Source organism: Neolamprologus multifasciatus, chromosome 18 (genome assembly GCF_963576455.1).
Source record: "Neolamprologus multifasciatus chromosome 18, fNeoMul1.2, whole genome shotgun sequence".
NCBI lineage: Eukaryota > Metazoa > Chordata > Actinopteri > Cichliformes > Cichlidae > Neolamprologus > Neolamprologus multifasciatus.
In genome coordinates this window covers 25,022,654-25,036,296 of record NC_140456.1, presented here as the reverse complement: position 1 = coordinate 25,036,296, position 13,643 = coordinate 25,022,654, and the positions used below count along the sequence as shown (strand labels likewise).

The 13,643-nt window shown below is 41.1% G+C and overlaps 2 protein-coding genes across 4 annotated transcripts in view; one reads left to right on the top strand and one right to left on the bottom strand.

Moving 5' to 3' along the window:
• Window positions 1-3,391, bottom strand: part of apoltp (apolipoprotein lipid transfer particle homolog) — a 48,693-nt gene extending 45,302 nt beyond the window's left edge. For 2 of the 3 annotated variants that reach the window (XM_085140413.1, XM_085140414.1), the window contains exons 1-6: window positions 1,435-3,391; window positions 1,218-1,268; window positions 915-1,081; window positions 744-814; window positions 340-505; window positions 92-229 (exon numbers count right to left, since the gene is read on the bottom strand). In XM_085140413.1, coding sequence (XP_084996539.1) covers window positions 92-229; window positions 340-505; window positions 744-814; window positions 915-1,081; window positions 1,218-1,268; window positions 1,435-1,489 — 648 coding nt within the window. In that variant the 5' untranslated portion in view covers window positions 1,490-3,391. The remainder of the gene's footprint in view (window positions 1-91; window positions 230-339; window positions 506-743; window positions 815-914; window positions 1,082-1,217; window positions 1,269-1,434) is intronic. The other variant, XM_085140415.1, reaches the window with a different exon arrangement.
• A 446-nt stretch (window positions 3,392-3,837) lies between these two features.
• LOC146498054 (Krueppel-like factor 9) lies at window positions 3,838-13,224 on the top strand. The gene is made up of 2 exons (XM_085140417.1): window positions 3,838-4,996; window positions 6,770-13,224. Exons 1-2 carry the CDS (start codon window positions 4,510-4,512, stop codon window positions 7,012-7,014), a joined length of 732 nt encoding a protein of 243 aa, XP_084996543.1. The 5' UTR covers window positions 3,838-4,509; the 3' UTR covers window positions 7,015-13,224.
• Window positions 13,225-13,643: the final 419 nt, after the last annotated feature.

The following is a 13,643-nucleotide window of genomic DNA, read 5'->3' as shown; positions in this document are numbered from 1 at the left end:
CCATGTGCATGTTTATTCCCAACTTTGTTAGTCACTAATTAATGACATATCAACATTTCCAAACACTGTTGAGAAAGATCCCTAATCTTACTGTGTCTTCACTCAGAGCAACTGAATGAGGCCAGAAGTTTGCCAGCCTGGACTGATGGCACTGTTTTAGATCCCTGGTCTTCAGCAGTATGAGTCCTCGCCTCTCGTACCTGCTGATGCAGGTGCCGTACACATCTGTCTGAGGAAAAGAAAGAGTGAAAGAAAGTTAAATACCCCTGGGAAGAATTTCTTCATATACATGCATATTTAGGAAATGAATGGAAACAAATTCCATTTCCACTAACCCACCTCATTTTCTAATGTCAGTTTGGAAGCCATGGGGGACGTCTGGAACATGCTCAGTAGAGCCCTTTTAATGTTCAGAGCCCACACCTGCTCCCCCTCCTGCAGACAGAGGGCCGTGACCTTCCCCCTCTGGAGGGAGAACTTGAGGCGTGTTCTCTCCAGTGACTCCCTGGGAAACAAAAACACCAGATGAGGCCCCCATAAGACCGGGGAACACAGACAAGTGGAGCATCTGAACTGAGAATCAGATTCACAGGAAAAACATCTGCAGCATTCCAAAATGAGCGGACAGAATGGCATACACACACATGCAAAAGGAAACAGAAGAGAAGGAATTCTGCACTCATTCACTCGCCATCATCTGTGAAAACACACCGGACTGTATTAAATCTATACATCGGCTTTACCTCAGACTTTTTAAATGTTGCACAGAGTGCTCCTTTTGAGGGGAAAGCCGTTTTATCTGTGGATTCCTTATCTGTAGAGATCAAACATGCACATTAAATATCAGATTTTTTTTATTTAATAATGCATTTTTACTGTTGTTTTTTTGCAAAAACTATTTTATTAAAGCTGACCTGCATCATTAGGTGACACTTGGAGACCACATCAATATCAACCAGACAGTCCAAAGCCAGACCATTCCTGCCACCAGTGGAGCCGTGAAGGGTGCTGGTAATTGTCGTGCTATACCTGTAAGTGTATCTCACCCCTTTCTGATAGAGTAATTCAGAGGTAGGAAATCCTAGTGAAAATAATTTAGCAAATAAAACACAATTAAAAATTTGAAAAGGAAATTTTGAGGGAAAAAAACCCCTCCTTGTCAGTGTGCATGCATCCATAAATCTGAGATCCATTAGACTAAGTAACAAAGATCTTACCAGAACAATTTAAATCACAGAGATTTGGTTTCCCCTGTAGGCAATCACCTACTGAAAAGGAAAAAAAAACAACTCAGGCATATCGACAGAACATTACAGCCCTTGTCAAACTTCTATACATAACATCTACTACAGCCAAACCCTGTTTCGACTGGAAAATGAATTCACTCTTCAAGAACTAATATAGCAAAGCAGCAAAGCAAACCATAAAACTTACCATGTAGCAGGAGAAAAATAAGTACACCATTGAAGAGTAACAACAATACTGCCATAGCAACCCACTACAGGTCTGGCTGCCTCCGATCCTCCACATATGAGTGAGATGAAAACCAAGCACTGTTCACAGCCACTGAATGACCAGGCTTGTACATGGGCTTCCTCTGTGACCCATACTGCTCACAGCAACCAATCAGGAAATACCTTCCAAGACTGAAGCTACAAACATTCACTGAGCCAATCACTTGACAGAACACCGGGCCTCGCAAAACATCAAGTTTTCTTACACCCTTGTTGACTTGGACAGACATAAGACATGAACCATGTAAGGAGAGAATTTCTTTGCAAAGCTGGCAGCTGCAAGGATACTGAGTTGGAGACTGGGGTGTTTGCAGGATAAAATGGGGCGGCACACAGGTAACTAAGTAAGAAATATAAATACCAAACCACTTAAAATTTGTAGGGTGTGGTTCAAAGCTCTGTATGGCATTTTTTGAAAGCCTCTAACAAGCCTGAAAGTCAATATTTGGCGTGACCATCTTTATTTTTCAACACAGCTTTCCTGTAATTTCTATAAGTAGTCTTAAGGAATAGTCCTCCAGGCCTCTTCTTTGGATGTTGGCTGCTTTCTGTTCTGTTCTCTGTTAATGTGATCCCACATTGCTTCAATAATGTTGAGGTCCGGGCTCTGCGGAGGCCAATCCATGACTGATAGTGCGCCATTGTGTGTTTTTCTACCCAGGTATGCTTTAGTGCATTGGCAGTGTTTTTGGGATCATTGCCGTGCTCAAACAGATTCCAGATTGTATACCTGATGGTACTTTCCTGTGTTAATTCCATTCTATAAGTCCATCAAGTTTAGCAAGATCTCCACATCTCAGCATCACTGACCGAAATGCAGCTCAAAACCATGACAGAGCCTTCACCATGTTTTGCAGATGGCTATAGACACTCACCGTTGTAACTCTTGCCTGATCTCCTCTGTACATATTGATGATAATTCGAACTGACATTTTCAAATTTGGATTCAACACTCCATCAGACATGTTGTCACTGATTTTCAGTCTAGTTATTTTGTGATCTGGCATATCTCAGCGTTTTTTCCTTGTTTCCAGTCCTTCAGAATGGCTTCTTGACAGCCACCCTTCCAGTGAGACCATTTCTGATGAAGCTTCAATGAACAGTAGATGGATCAACTGAAGGAGTAGTTGCATCTCTCATTTCCTGCGTCAGGCCTTTGATGGACTTTGCTACTTTTGAAGGACATGCTTTCAAATATTGTTTATCTACTGTAGGTTTTTAGGCCTGAACACACTATGCATCCTGAGATAGGGCAAGCTTTTAGCTAATAGCTCTTTGGGAATCACCTTGTTAGTGCAAAAATACTATTTTCTGTTATCTTTGGCATTTTTCATAGATCTAACTAATGGAATGGTAACAAATTATGTTTTTGTGATAGGCTGCTACTAACAAAGTGTCAAAAGATACAATTTAAAACTGGTTCTTTGCTAAGTTGTCTGTTATGTGTACACAGAACACGGGTTCATCCCTTGTGTTAGTTGCCTTTTCCGTGCTTGGATGATTCATAGGTCAGTGTTAAGTAGCTTTAAACAAACAAAAAACATTCCTCTAAAAAATGGAAAGGTACAAGGACTGGACTGAACATGAGTGAAAAGCAGCCACTGTCCAAAGAATAACTCTGAATGACCTTCAGGCATCCTGGAGAACTACTGCTCAAGAGAAGAAAGTCTGGCTCACTTGAAGCAAAATAAAAAGAAATGAGGGGCGGCGGAAGACTTTTGCACAGCTTGCGTAGCTACTAGTGGGAGGAGTAATCAAACTTTAGATGGGAGTGGTGCCATCCCATGCCCCCCTTTAGCCACACACATTTCTGACACATATATATCAGACAGGAGTGCTGACTAGGCACATTACAAAGTTACTGACACAAAAAAGAACTTTCAGAAGAATAATTTTCTTATACTTACACACTACTACACTAAACACTTGTTAGTGAAGTGAAAAGCTGATCCACGAACTTTTCAGAAGACAAAGAAACACAGCTGAGAGCAGTTAAAGCATGAAAATAGGGACATCTAGTGTTTGTGTGGTATGGATAACAAGCAGGTGGGGAAGTAGAGGCTTTGGCAGCTATTATGGCGTTTTTACAGAATAATTTTCACCCCCACCACTCGGCCACGTTCCTTATTCTCAGACTGAGCTCAAACTAAATTACACAACACGCCTTTCATCCCCATCTCCTTCCCCCATCGTTTAACAGGCAGGCTTCCAGTGCCACCTACTTTCCACGATGCACCCAACCCCGCGGTCCACGCCCGTGCTGCGACGTCAGTCACTGCGAGATTCTGGTCCGCGCGGCATTCAAGACTCTGAAAAATCGTATTGTACAACTTCCTGTTAAAAAAAATAGACATTAACCGCCTTTTGCCGCAAATTTCAGGCATGACTTTGCACAACTATTTAGCTTGTTACCTTTATAGCCATAAGTATGATTTAGCGTTTAAAGAAATGACACGTTCACAGGTGTACCTAAACGATGATATCTTCAAATAATGTCAGTTTTTATCTTCAGTACATGGGTGAGTTTGCCATATCTGTTAAATGACACGCATGTGGGTATCTGTAACAACAAAATCAGAGAATTATCCAGAGCTTTGTAGACATTTGTACCAGTGTACGCCACCAAAAAGCGTTCACCGATGAGCCTGAACGCATCGTCAGTCCGGGACCAGGGGGCGTAGGTTTGACCGGCTTCTGGGAGGCTCAGACACAATGAACCGTCAGACAGTGAGGGGCACGCATGTTGGACCGGGAGAATTAGCACGGTCTTAGTGTGTTATTGCATGTAAACGTGCCGTTTCTTTGTTTTATCCAGTGATTCTCAAGCTGCTGAGACGCTGTATGGCGGTAACAAGTCTCTGCTGGAAGCGGTTTGTTCGTCCAGTTTGATGAAAACGAGGTCGGGATCAGACGAACGTTACCGTTAGCCCCTCCTGGTCGATTGTTTTTTAACTCTTTTTTTTAAGCTAAATACAACAAAGCAAAGTAGATAACGATGTCGCTGATTGCGTCGTCTGATTATTTCGCTGCCGAGTGTCTGGTATCGATATCTAGCGGTCCTGTTCTACACAGACCCACCCCGGTCGCCCCCGCCAACCAGCCTGCCTCGGTGGGCCTGCTCCCCGGGGAGCCCGAAGGGTCGAGTGAGGACAGGGAAGTGCGGGACACGCTGAGGCTGGAGGGAGCTAACGTGGTGGCGGTGGCTGGTATCCTCACCGACCTACACGGCAAGTTCCGCCCGATGTCGGCCTATTCGGAGAACAGCAACTCCTCGTGTGGTGGGGAGAGCGGCTACACCACGTTGTCCGACCCGACCACCCCTACCATGACCCCCACCGCCACCCCGGTCCCCGGACAGCAGCACCAGCAGCGGGCCGGGGGAGCAGGAGGAGGGGTGAAGCGACACCGGTGCACTTTTAACGGATGCGACAGAGTTTATGGGAAATCTTCCCACCTGAAGGCACACATCCGGACGCACACAGGTATGGAGGGGAACGACCACAACACATCGGTCATATCAGCAGTTCACATGTCATGTATTTACACAGCTTTAGCTAGACCCTTGACATAGCTCAACTTTGTACCCCCAACTTCTGCTTTCCTCGGTGCCATGCAAGCAGGCGGTTTTATCGTTTAATCAGACCTATATGAGGTGTGGGAGTGCTGTGCCTTTCACTAACTACTGTAAGCGTGCTTGCTGGCTGCTTCTTTATGATTTTTTATTTTCTTTTTACAACTTGTTAAAGTAATTTAGCCAAACAAAGGGGAAAACGCTCCCCTCGGAGTCTGACAAAGAAGTAAACCAACAAAAGAACTGGGCTGGACGTTAAAACCTGTGACGAAAGTCTTCCTCTCGGCTGGATTTGCATATGAAATGAACGTAAGACGAAACCTTAAAGTTGAAAGCGCTGAAAATGATAGTGGGACAACGTAAAAGGCCTCAGCAAGTGCTTGGCGCTGTGTAGTTTTTCTCTGGGCATCACACTCTCACCCTCACGCATGCTGACAAGTTGAAATCAATCCTCCGCGATGTGTAAATTATTGATCAAATGTATTGATATCCAGTTCTGGATGCGCCACCCCTTTGCCATATATAGGGCTTTCAACGCATTTTGGGGTGTTTACTGCTGAATACGTAATTACATGTCCCCATACACCCCACCCATGTGTTTTAACTATGTAATAAAGGCAGATTAGTTGTGAATAGTTTATCCGTCAGAACGATAGCGTAACTTTACTAGTGACTTTAAGTGTGATTTTTCTCGCAAATCAGGGGATTTGGCGTGTCCAGTGTCACTGAGCAGGCGCAAATGGATTAAGGGCAGGAAACGGCTCAAAGACGGTGTCGTGGGAACGCCCACAGAGTTCTGCAGCAACAACGTGGCCAGGCTTTGTGATCTTGCAAATGGCACCGAGCATCCCACTCGCTTATCCTGGGTTTGACTCGTGTTGCCTGCCGGAGATTAAGCCTAGTAGTAGCCCAGGAAGGCTAATCTTAGCCATCTAGATCCTATATCTTTTTTTCACGTATCTAAATATACGTGAAAAGTGGTAATGCAGGTGTTACATTTGTGTCACTGTGTTTAAATTGATCTGATTTAAGTAATCAGATTAACAGATTCCTTCATTGTGCAATAACACAAACTGTAAGCATACAAAATCTGTTTTTCCCTTCCTAGTTCATTTGAAAGCACAGAATAATGTGGGCTTCAACAGCGACCTATATCTGAGGACTACACAAAAGATATGAAGAATCAGTTTGATGTGATGTATTAGAGGCAAAATAAAGCACACGTGCGAACTGAAATGACACGAAAGTGAATTAATCCAAAACAGTCCATGAGTTTAAATTTTGTCAGCTTTTACTTTGACATTTTCAATCCATACTTCATGGTTTTACCTTTCCACATGTAAACATTTGTTGTTTTTTATATATTATTGAATAATGTGGAGGTTTAATGACCCGAGGCTGTGGGCCATTTTTGGCAGCAGGAACTGTTCACTTTTTCTGACGTTTTATTTCATAGTTAGGCTGTTAGTTGCAGAAATTTGCACCTTAACCAAGCATAGATCAAAGATCAGTGAAAATAATTTTGGTTTCCTTTTATGTATGCAGTTGTTTATTGTAAAACCGATTCTCGTCAGAGAGAAGGGAGTAGCATTTCTGTTCCCGTGTGTTTGTCTGTTTAGTCATGAAACACCGTCTTGTGTGCTTTCTCTGATTTCTCTCTGCTCTCTGTTGCCTTCGTGTCCAGGTGAGAGGCCCTTCCCGTGCGTCTGGCCTAACTGTGTGAAGAAGTTTGCCCGCTCCGATGAGCTCGCCCGCCACACTCGCACCCACACAGGGGAAAAACGCTTCCAGTGCCCGCTGTGCAACAAGCGCTTCATGCGCAGCGACCACCTGATCAAGCACGCCCGCCGTCATCCCGACTTCAAGCCATCCATGTTGGGGCGCAACAGGGGCGCATCCTCGGCTTCTGATCCGGACGTGCACAATTAGGGTGGCGTGGGTTTGCTGTGCACTGGCATTGACGGGAGCACAAGACGGTCAACGTTAGTTTCAAGTGAACCGACTACAATCAGATCCACTAGTTAGGACTTAGCATTGCTGTGTTGCACTAAAAACAAATGTGCACGTACACACAAACATACACACGCAGAGCTGGATGTGTCTCTGTGTCCACACAGTTGAGTCACATGAACACTGTCCACCCACTCAACAGCAACCAGGGTTGGGTTTGAAAATTGTTACGAACCTAAGAGAACCGGGGACTCGTTAAGAAATGCGGCTTTTGGTTCCACTTGTCGTTTCCTGAAAGCAAGACTTTGGACCTATTGTGCTTCCATTTGCATCGGCAGTTACATGAGCATGTGTGTGTGATGTTTACAGTATGGCAGACTAGGCTAAGCCTCAGAAAACCCAATAATGATAGAGTGAAATGTAATCACTGCAGTTAAGGAAAGTTGGAGGCATGAAGGTAGACTTACTGCAGGGTGATCTGAGAATGTAGTTTTTACTGTCCTGCATCAGTAGCAGTGATATAAGAGTTTTGTGGATGAGATCCCAAGAATTTAATGCCAGGTAAATCACATAAGAGTTGCAAAAGTCCCAGCATGCCTTGGAAAAGTACTAAACGGTGTTTTGCAACATAGCCCGCTGAAATAAAAATCAGTAGGTTTTAACTGCCATAGAAGTGAAACACACACAGCTAGCACAAATATTGTATTTCGTTTAAACCAAAAAAATCAAATCAAGAATACCTCGTAGTGGATAACCACCTGATGGCAGCATACGTTTATCACAGTAATTCTTTTTTCTGCCTTTCGTAAAATTTTGATCTCAGGATTCGATAAGAACGAGAATCACGAAGCAGATTTCAGTCGATTAAAATCAAACCCAACCCTGAAGGTAATGTCATCGTCTCAAACTGAAACACTTTCACAGATTGCAGGGATTTCTTTTTCATATTGTCTGTACAAATCTGCACGTTCATCATCATCATCAGCCAAATAATCCTCTGGTTTTCTTGTGGTTCATTTCTACCTTGTCCGTAACATTTATTTACCATGAGTAGCACAATATTGGGATATTAGATAGCGAGGCGATGGATAGACGCTTTTTAAAAATCTTTTTGTTTGTTTGTAGCTTTGCTGATATTAAGTTATAGCGGTGACACATTCCTTCATGTTTTTTTAATACTGCTTCAGTAACCATCTCCGTTGAAGTCAATATTTTTTCACATATATCCAGTTCAAGTGTAGATCAAATACTCATTTTAGCCTGAAAGTGGATCGAATTTCAATGTAGAAGAGTTGTTTGCACGCCATCATTAAGGCTCCACCAGTTATCATCAATGAAATGCTGACACATAATACACAGCAGTATTATGTCTAAACCTGATGCAAATGTATATAAGCTTTAAGCTTTTAATGTAGAAAAAAAATGGTAATGCTACTAGCAGGAGAAATAATACACGTGATGAATTGTAGTCCTTATATTAGGGGTAACATACAGTACGTATGCTTGATAGAATGGCATTGCCTGTGAGTGTTGGTGTGTGCGGTTTATTTTTTAGATTTACCTTTTTTTTTTTGTAGTGACAGAAATGAGAAATGTTTTGTATGCAAGTTGATTTTAAATTTTTTTTATTTTTTTGTTTTGTTTTTAAGCCTGCTGCCTTCAAAGTAAAAGCATTCACTTCCTCATTGAGGGTTTGGAGAAAGATGACAAAATCTAGACACGTGCCAGTTATTTCTTTTAACAGCAGATAAATCAGAGTCTTATGAGTAGCATTGGGAGAGGGGGGGGGGGCAAAATCTTACTGTAACTGATTATGTGGAAACCAAAAACAAATTCTGAGAAGATTAGATCAGTGGAACGTTTTTTTTCCACATCTACACAGTATAGATGTGGGCTGTGCAGTCGTGTCACTGAAGCAGCCATTAATAATACTTGGGGATGCACTGATTGTGAAATTCCAGGTCGGTTCCAATGTCGGAAAAACAAAAAATTTCCCTGATATCCAAGCTAGTCTCTTTTATGCCCTGGAAACAAAGTAGATCCCAGTTAATTTGACACAACAGATAACTATCGGTAGATTCAGTCTTATATCAGTCATCGGCCAGTCACAGTTTTTGCTTATATATCAGTGCATCCCTGATGATAAAAGTTCCACCTGTGTTTGATTTGAATAGTGATACACAAATGTGGATTTGGAACCTGTTCGGTAGATTTAGGTATGCTGGCACCTAAATCTATATGAAATGATCAGATTTCAGGAATGAACCCATCCTAAATATTAGATCCACCATTTACCAAATCAGTCAAACCTGTAATGTATTTTATGTACTTATGACCGACTTGTAGTGTCCAGGTCTGAATAGAGAGTGTGTGTGTGCGTGTGTTATTTCTTTTTTTAATATTTCCACTGTTTGTCCCGCTTATGGACATATTCCTTTAACTCAGTGAACACTTCTTCAGGAAACTTTGAAAGCCTTAAACTATGTCATAACTACTTTGCACCATGTTTACAGTTGGATCATTGTATAGGTATGCGTGCCCTCTTGCAGGCGCATAACAGAAACTCATTATGCAATAAGCACTTTTTTCTCACAGGTATATTTTGCTGGATAGTATAATGGCTTGCACTGTTACTGTGTTACTCCAAGTGGGCACTGTGGAACTTTGTGTTGATAACCAGTGGTTTTTAAAAAGACAAAACAAAAAAACCTGCCTTTTCCTTTCCTTATCTTTGTGTTTTCTCAGTCATCCAGGCCATCTCTTTTGTTGTGTAATGTGTCTAGATGGGATTGGCTTCCCCAGATCTGTTTCGCTTTCCTCCACATTAAGATCGGCGCGATTGTCTTGCTGATTCGTGTCACGCCGTCTTCGTTTTCCCGTCGATTTCATTTTAATTGGAGCCGTTTTCTTTGAAGTGAATGCCGAGCTTTTGAAAGTTTTCGGTTGCTGCTGGCAGTGACCTTGAACGAGTGGACTGTTTATCAGAGGAGCAAACGCGTCTGATATAGACTCTCAAGCTATATTGTCACAAGAAGAACATACCTCACAGTCAAAACAGTTGTTTTTGTTTCTGCAGTGTCTGTGTAAAATCCATCCAACCAGTCTTTCAGAAATTCCTATAAAACCATCGAGCCTTGGATTTTTAAGAAAAGAGTTGTTTTTATCAGCCAGATGGCCTGTTACGTACCCTCGTCCTTACTGACTCAATATGCAACCCCTTTACTACCTGTGTAGCTGCTTCTTCTTTTCCTCAGTGACCTGTTGTTGTGAATAGACAGTAGCAGTTTAATCTCCACAGTCATTAAAGCTCAGATCTACAAAGGGTTAAACTTCACTACTCGCTGGAGCAGAAGTTGAAAAGGGGGGCAATTAAATACAAAGTAAAAATATTTGCAGACTGTCATTTCACTGAGAATGATGATTGAATATGTTCAATCCAAAATCTGTTTGCTCACATCACTGAATGTGGCTTGGAGTTGAGTCCATTTCAGATTGAATTTTTGCCGCGCCGCCTCACCAAGAGCTGGGGACAAAAAGGCATTTTCTTTTTTTCTTGTCACCACACTATCTCAGATATGCACATTGTACAGAAATGGATGTTCTTCTCTTTTTTTTTTTAAATTGATGCTAATTTTTACATTAATGTAATTTTTTAAAAAGTCCTCTTATCAAAGCTTTAGTTAAGGTAAATGGGAGGAACCGTGGAACTAAATAATTGCTGCAGCAAGCTGTTTTGATATTTATATTCTCAGGTGTCTTAAATTTTCGGCATTGGAGTTTCAATATTTCCTGTGCGACACAGAAGTACACAGCATGGTTTTGTTTCTTATGTTATGCTGATTAATTTATTACATATCGAAAAACTTATATGGTTTGTGTGGTTTAATTATTCTTTTCATAACTCATTTTGTGATATGGAACAGTACTAATATTAAATGTTTCCAATGTTTGCTTGACCTGTGCTATTTTTAAGAAATAAAAATTCTTAAGTTCATCTCTTATTTGTGCATTTTTTTTCATCTGTCTAATGAAGACGGTGTAAATAATATAAATAACTTAGCAATACTGTATTGTATGCTACAAGTGATAACTGTTAGCTATTGCATATTAACAATAATAATGGATTGCATTTATATAGGGCTTTTCGAGACCCTCAAAGCGCTTTACAATTCCACTATTCATTCACTCTCACATTCACACACTGGTGGATTAGTTTGTGTGAAATTATTAGTAGCCCATTGGTTGTATTATATAGTGCTTATTCTGTATGACCAGTAGTTTGCCATTATTTGAGATCTAAATCCGCTTCCTAATTATTCGTTGTTGATAGTAAATATGGTTACATGAATAATGGTCCTAATGTGCTTTGTTCTGTGGACCATTTAAGTTATTATTAACTCGCCTAAAAAAATTTAAAATATTATATTTTAACTAGTATCCAACTAACTCTTAAGTTAATGCCTTTCACACTAAAATAATATTATGAGCAACCCTCACTTTAGGGATAAACAGGCTCACTACCCACGTTAATAGGTACACGTTGCAAATCTCCTTTTCATTCATTCTCCCTTAATTATTTATAGCATGGATTCAACAAGGTGTTGGAAACATTCCCCGGAGATTTTGGTCCATATAGTTTTCCTCCTGTCATCCCAAGCTGTTTGGGACAGATGCCTGCCCCTCCCCCAGCTTGGTTCTGCTGGCAGTTTCTTCCTGTTAAGAGTGTTTTTCCTTCCCACTGTTGCCAAGTGCTCATCCAGAGATGGTCGCTTGATTGTTGGGGTTTTCTCTGTATTATTGTAGAATCTTAACCTTACAATATAAAGCGCCTTGAAATGACCTCTGTTGTGATTTAGTGCTATATGAATTGAATAGAATAGAATTGAGCTGCAGATTTGTTGGCTGCATATCCTGGTTCACCACATCCCAAAGGTGCTCTAATGGATTGAGATCTGTTAACTGGGGAGGATATTTGAGTGCAGTGAACTCAACTCAAGATTGTTCAAGAAACAAGTTTGAGAGTATTTATGACATTGTGTTCCAGCAGAAGATGGAAAGACTGTGGCCATAAAGGGATGGATTTTGGCAAGTAGGCTTTGGTGTTCATACAAGGCTCAGTTTGTACCCCAAAGTATGCCAAGAAAATATCACCAGCCTGAGTTGTTGATACAAGACGTGATGCATCCATGCTTTTGTGTTTCTTATGCCAAAAGCGACCATCCAAATGTCACAGCACAAATTGACACTCAATATACAACAGAATATCTTTCTAATTTTTATCCAATTTTGGTGAGTCTGTGTAATTTGCAGCCTCAATTTTTTGTTCTCGGCTGACAGGAGTGACAACTGCTGTGGTCTTCTGCTGCTGTGGCCCATCTGCTTCAAGGTTCAATGTACTGTGCTTTCAGAGATGGTCTCTCACAGACTTTAAAAAGTGCTTGTTTGAGTTACTGTTACCTTCATATCAGCTTAAAGCCATTCTATTCCGACCTCTAGCATCAGCGAGCCATTTTTGCCCAGCAAACTGCAGCTCATTGGATATTTTCCTCTTCTCTGTAAACCATAGAGACGGTTGTGTGGGGAAAATCCCAGTAGATTAGCAGTTTGTGAAATACTCAGACCGTCCAGCACCAGCAACCATGCCACGTTCAAAGTCATTTAAGTCGCCTTTCCTCCCCATTCTGATGCTCACTTTGAATATATCATAACTCCATCTACATACACGTACCTATACAGTCCATGTATTGTATACAAACTCAGGCACATTTGTTGTTACAGAATATGTTTTTTTCCAGGTTATTCAGCAGATTTGTTAAACATTTATCTTTATGCTATAAATAAACTACAACCAGAGATGGGCAGTAACGCGGTACTTGTAACGCCTTACTGTAATCTGATTACTTTTTTAAAGTAACGAGTAAAGTAAGGGATTACTATCGCAAAAACGGTAATTAGATTACCGTTACTTTCCTGTAGGAACGCTGCGTTACTGCGTTACTAAAATCGTGATTTTTTTGCGAGAATGTCTCACGACAGTGACATAAGCTAGTGTGATGTTCTTGACAACAGCTGTGTGCAGATCAACAATGGATAATATATCGAGTGCGGGAGAGAGTATGAGCATGCAGCGTTTAAAGCGTGGAAGTACTGACCTTACTTTGAGTTTGATTCCATAAAAAGTGACAAAAACATTAGCATCCTTTGTGCATGGGAAGAAAACTTCTTTTTACACCGAAAAAAAACCCTAAACAAGCTCAGAGTGCGCAACGACCTAATGGGAAACTCACAGAGAACTCGCGGATTCTTCCACTGACCGCTGCAGCACACCTGCACCAGGGTAAACCTCCGCCTACCCTACTCCTGCTTTACAGGTAAAAATAGAGCAAACGGACCACTAGTCTTTGACTTTATTTATTTTCTGCTGTGTTTTACTTGCATCTATTTGAAAGACTGAGTGTAAACACAAAAAATATTTTATTTTATGTGGTGGAATGTGCAGAAAATAGGTTTAAATGTTAAACTAATTTCTTCAAGTCAGAGAATGGTGCATATAATTTAATTTTTACTTGATGCATAAAGTTAAAAGATTAAAACTGATAAAACAAGTT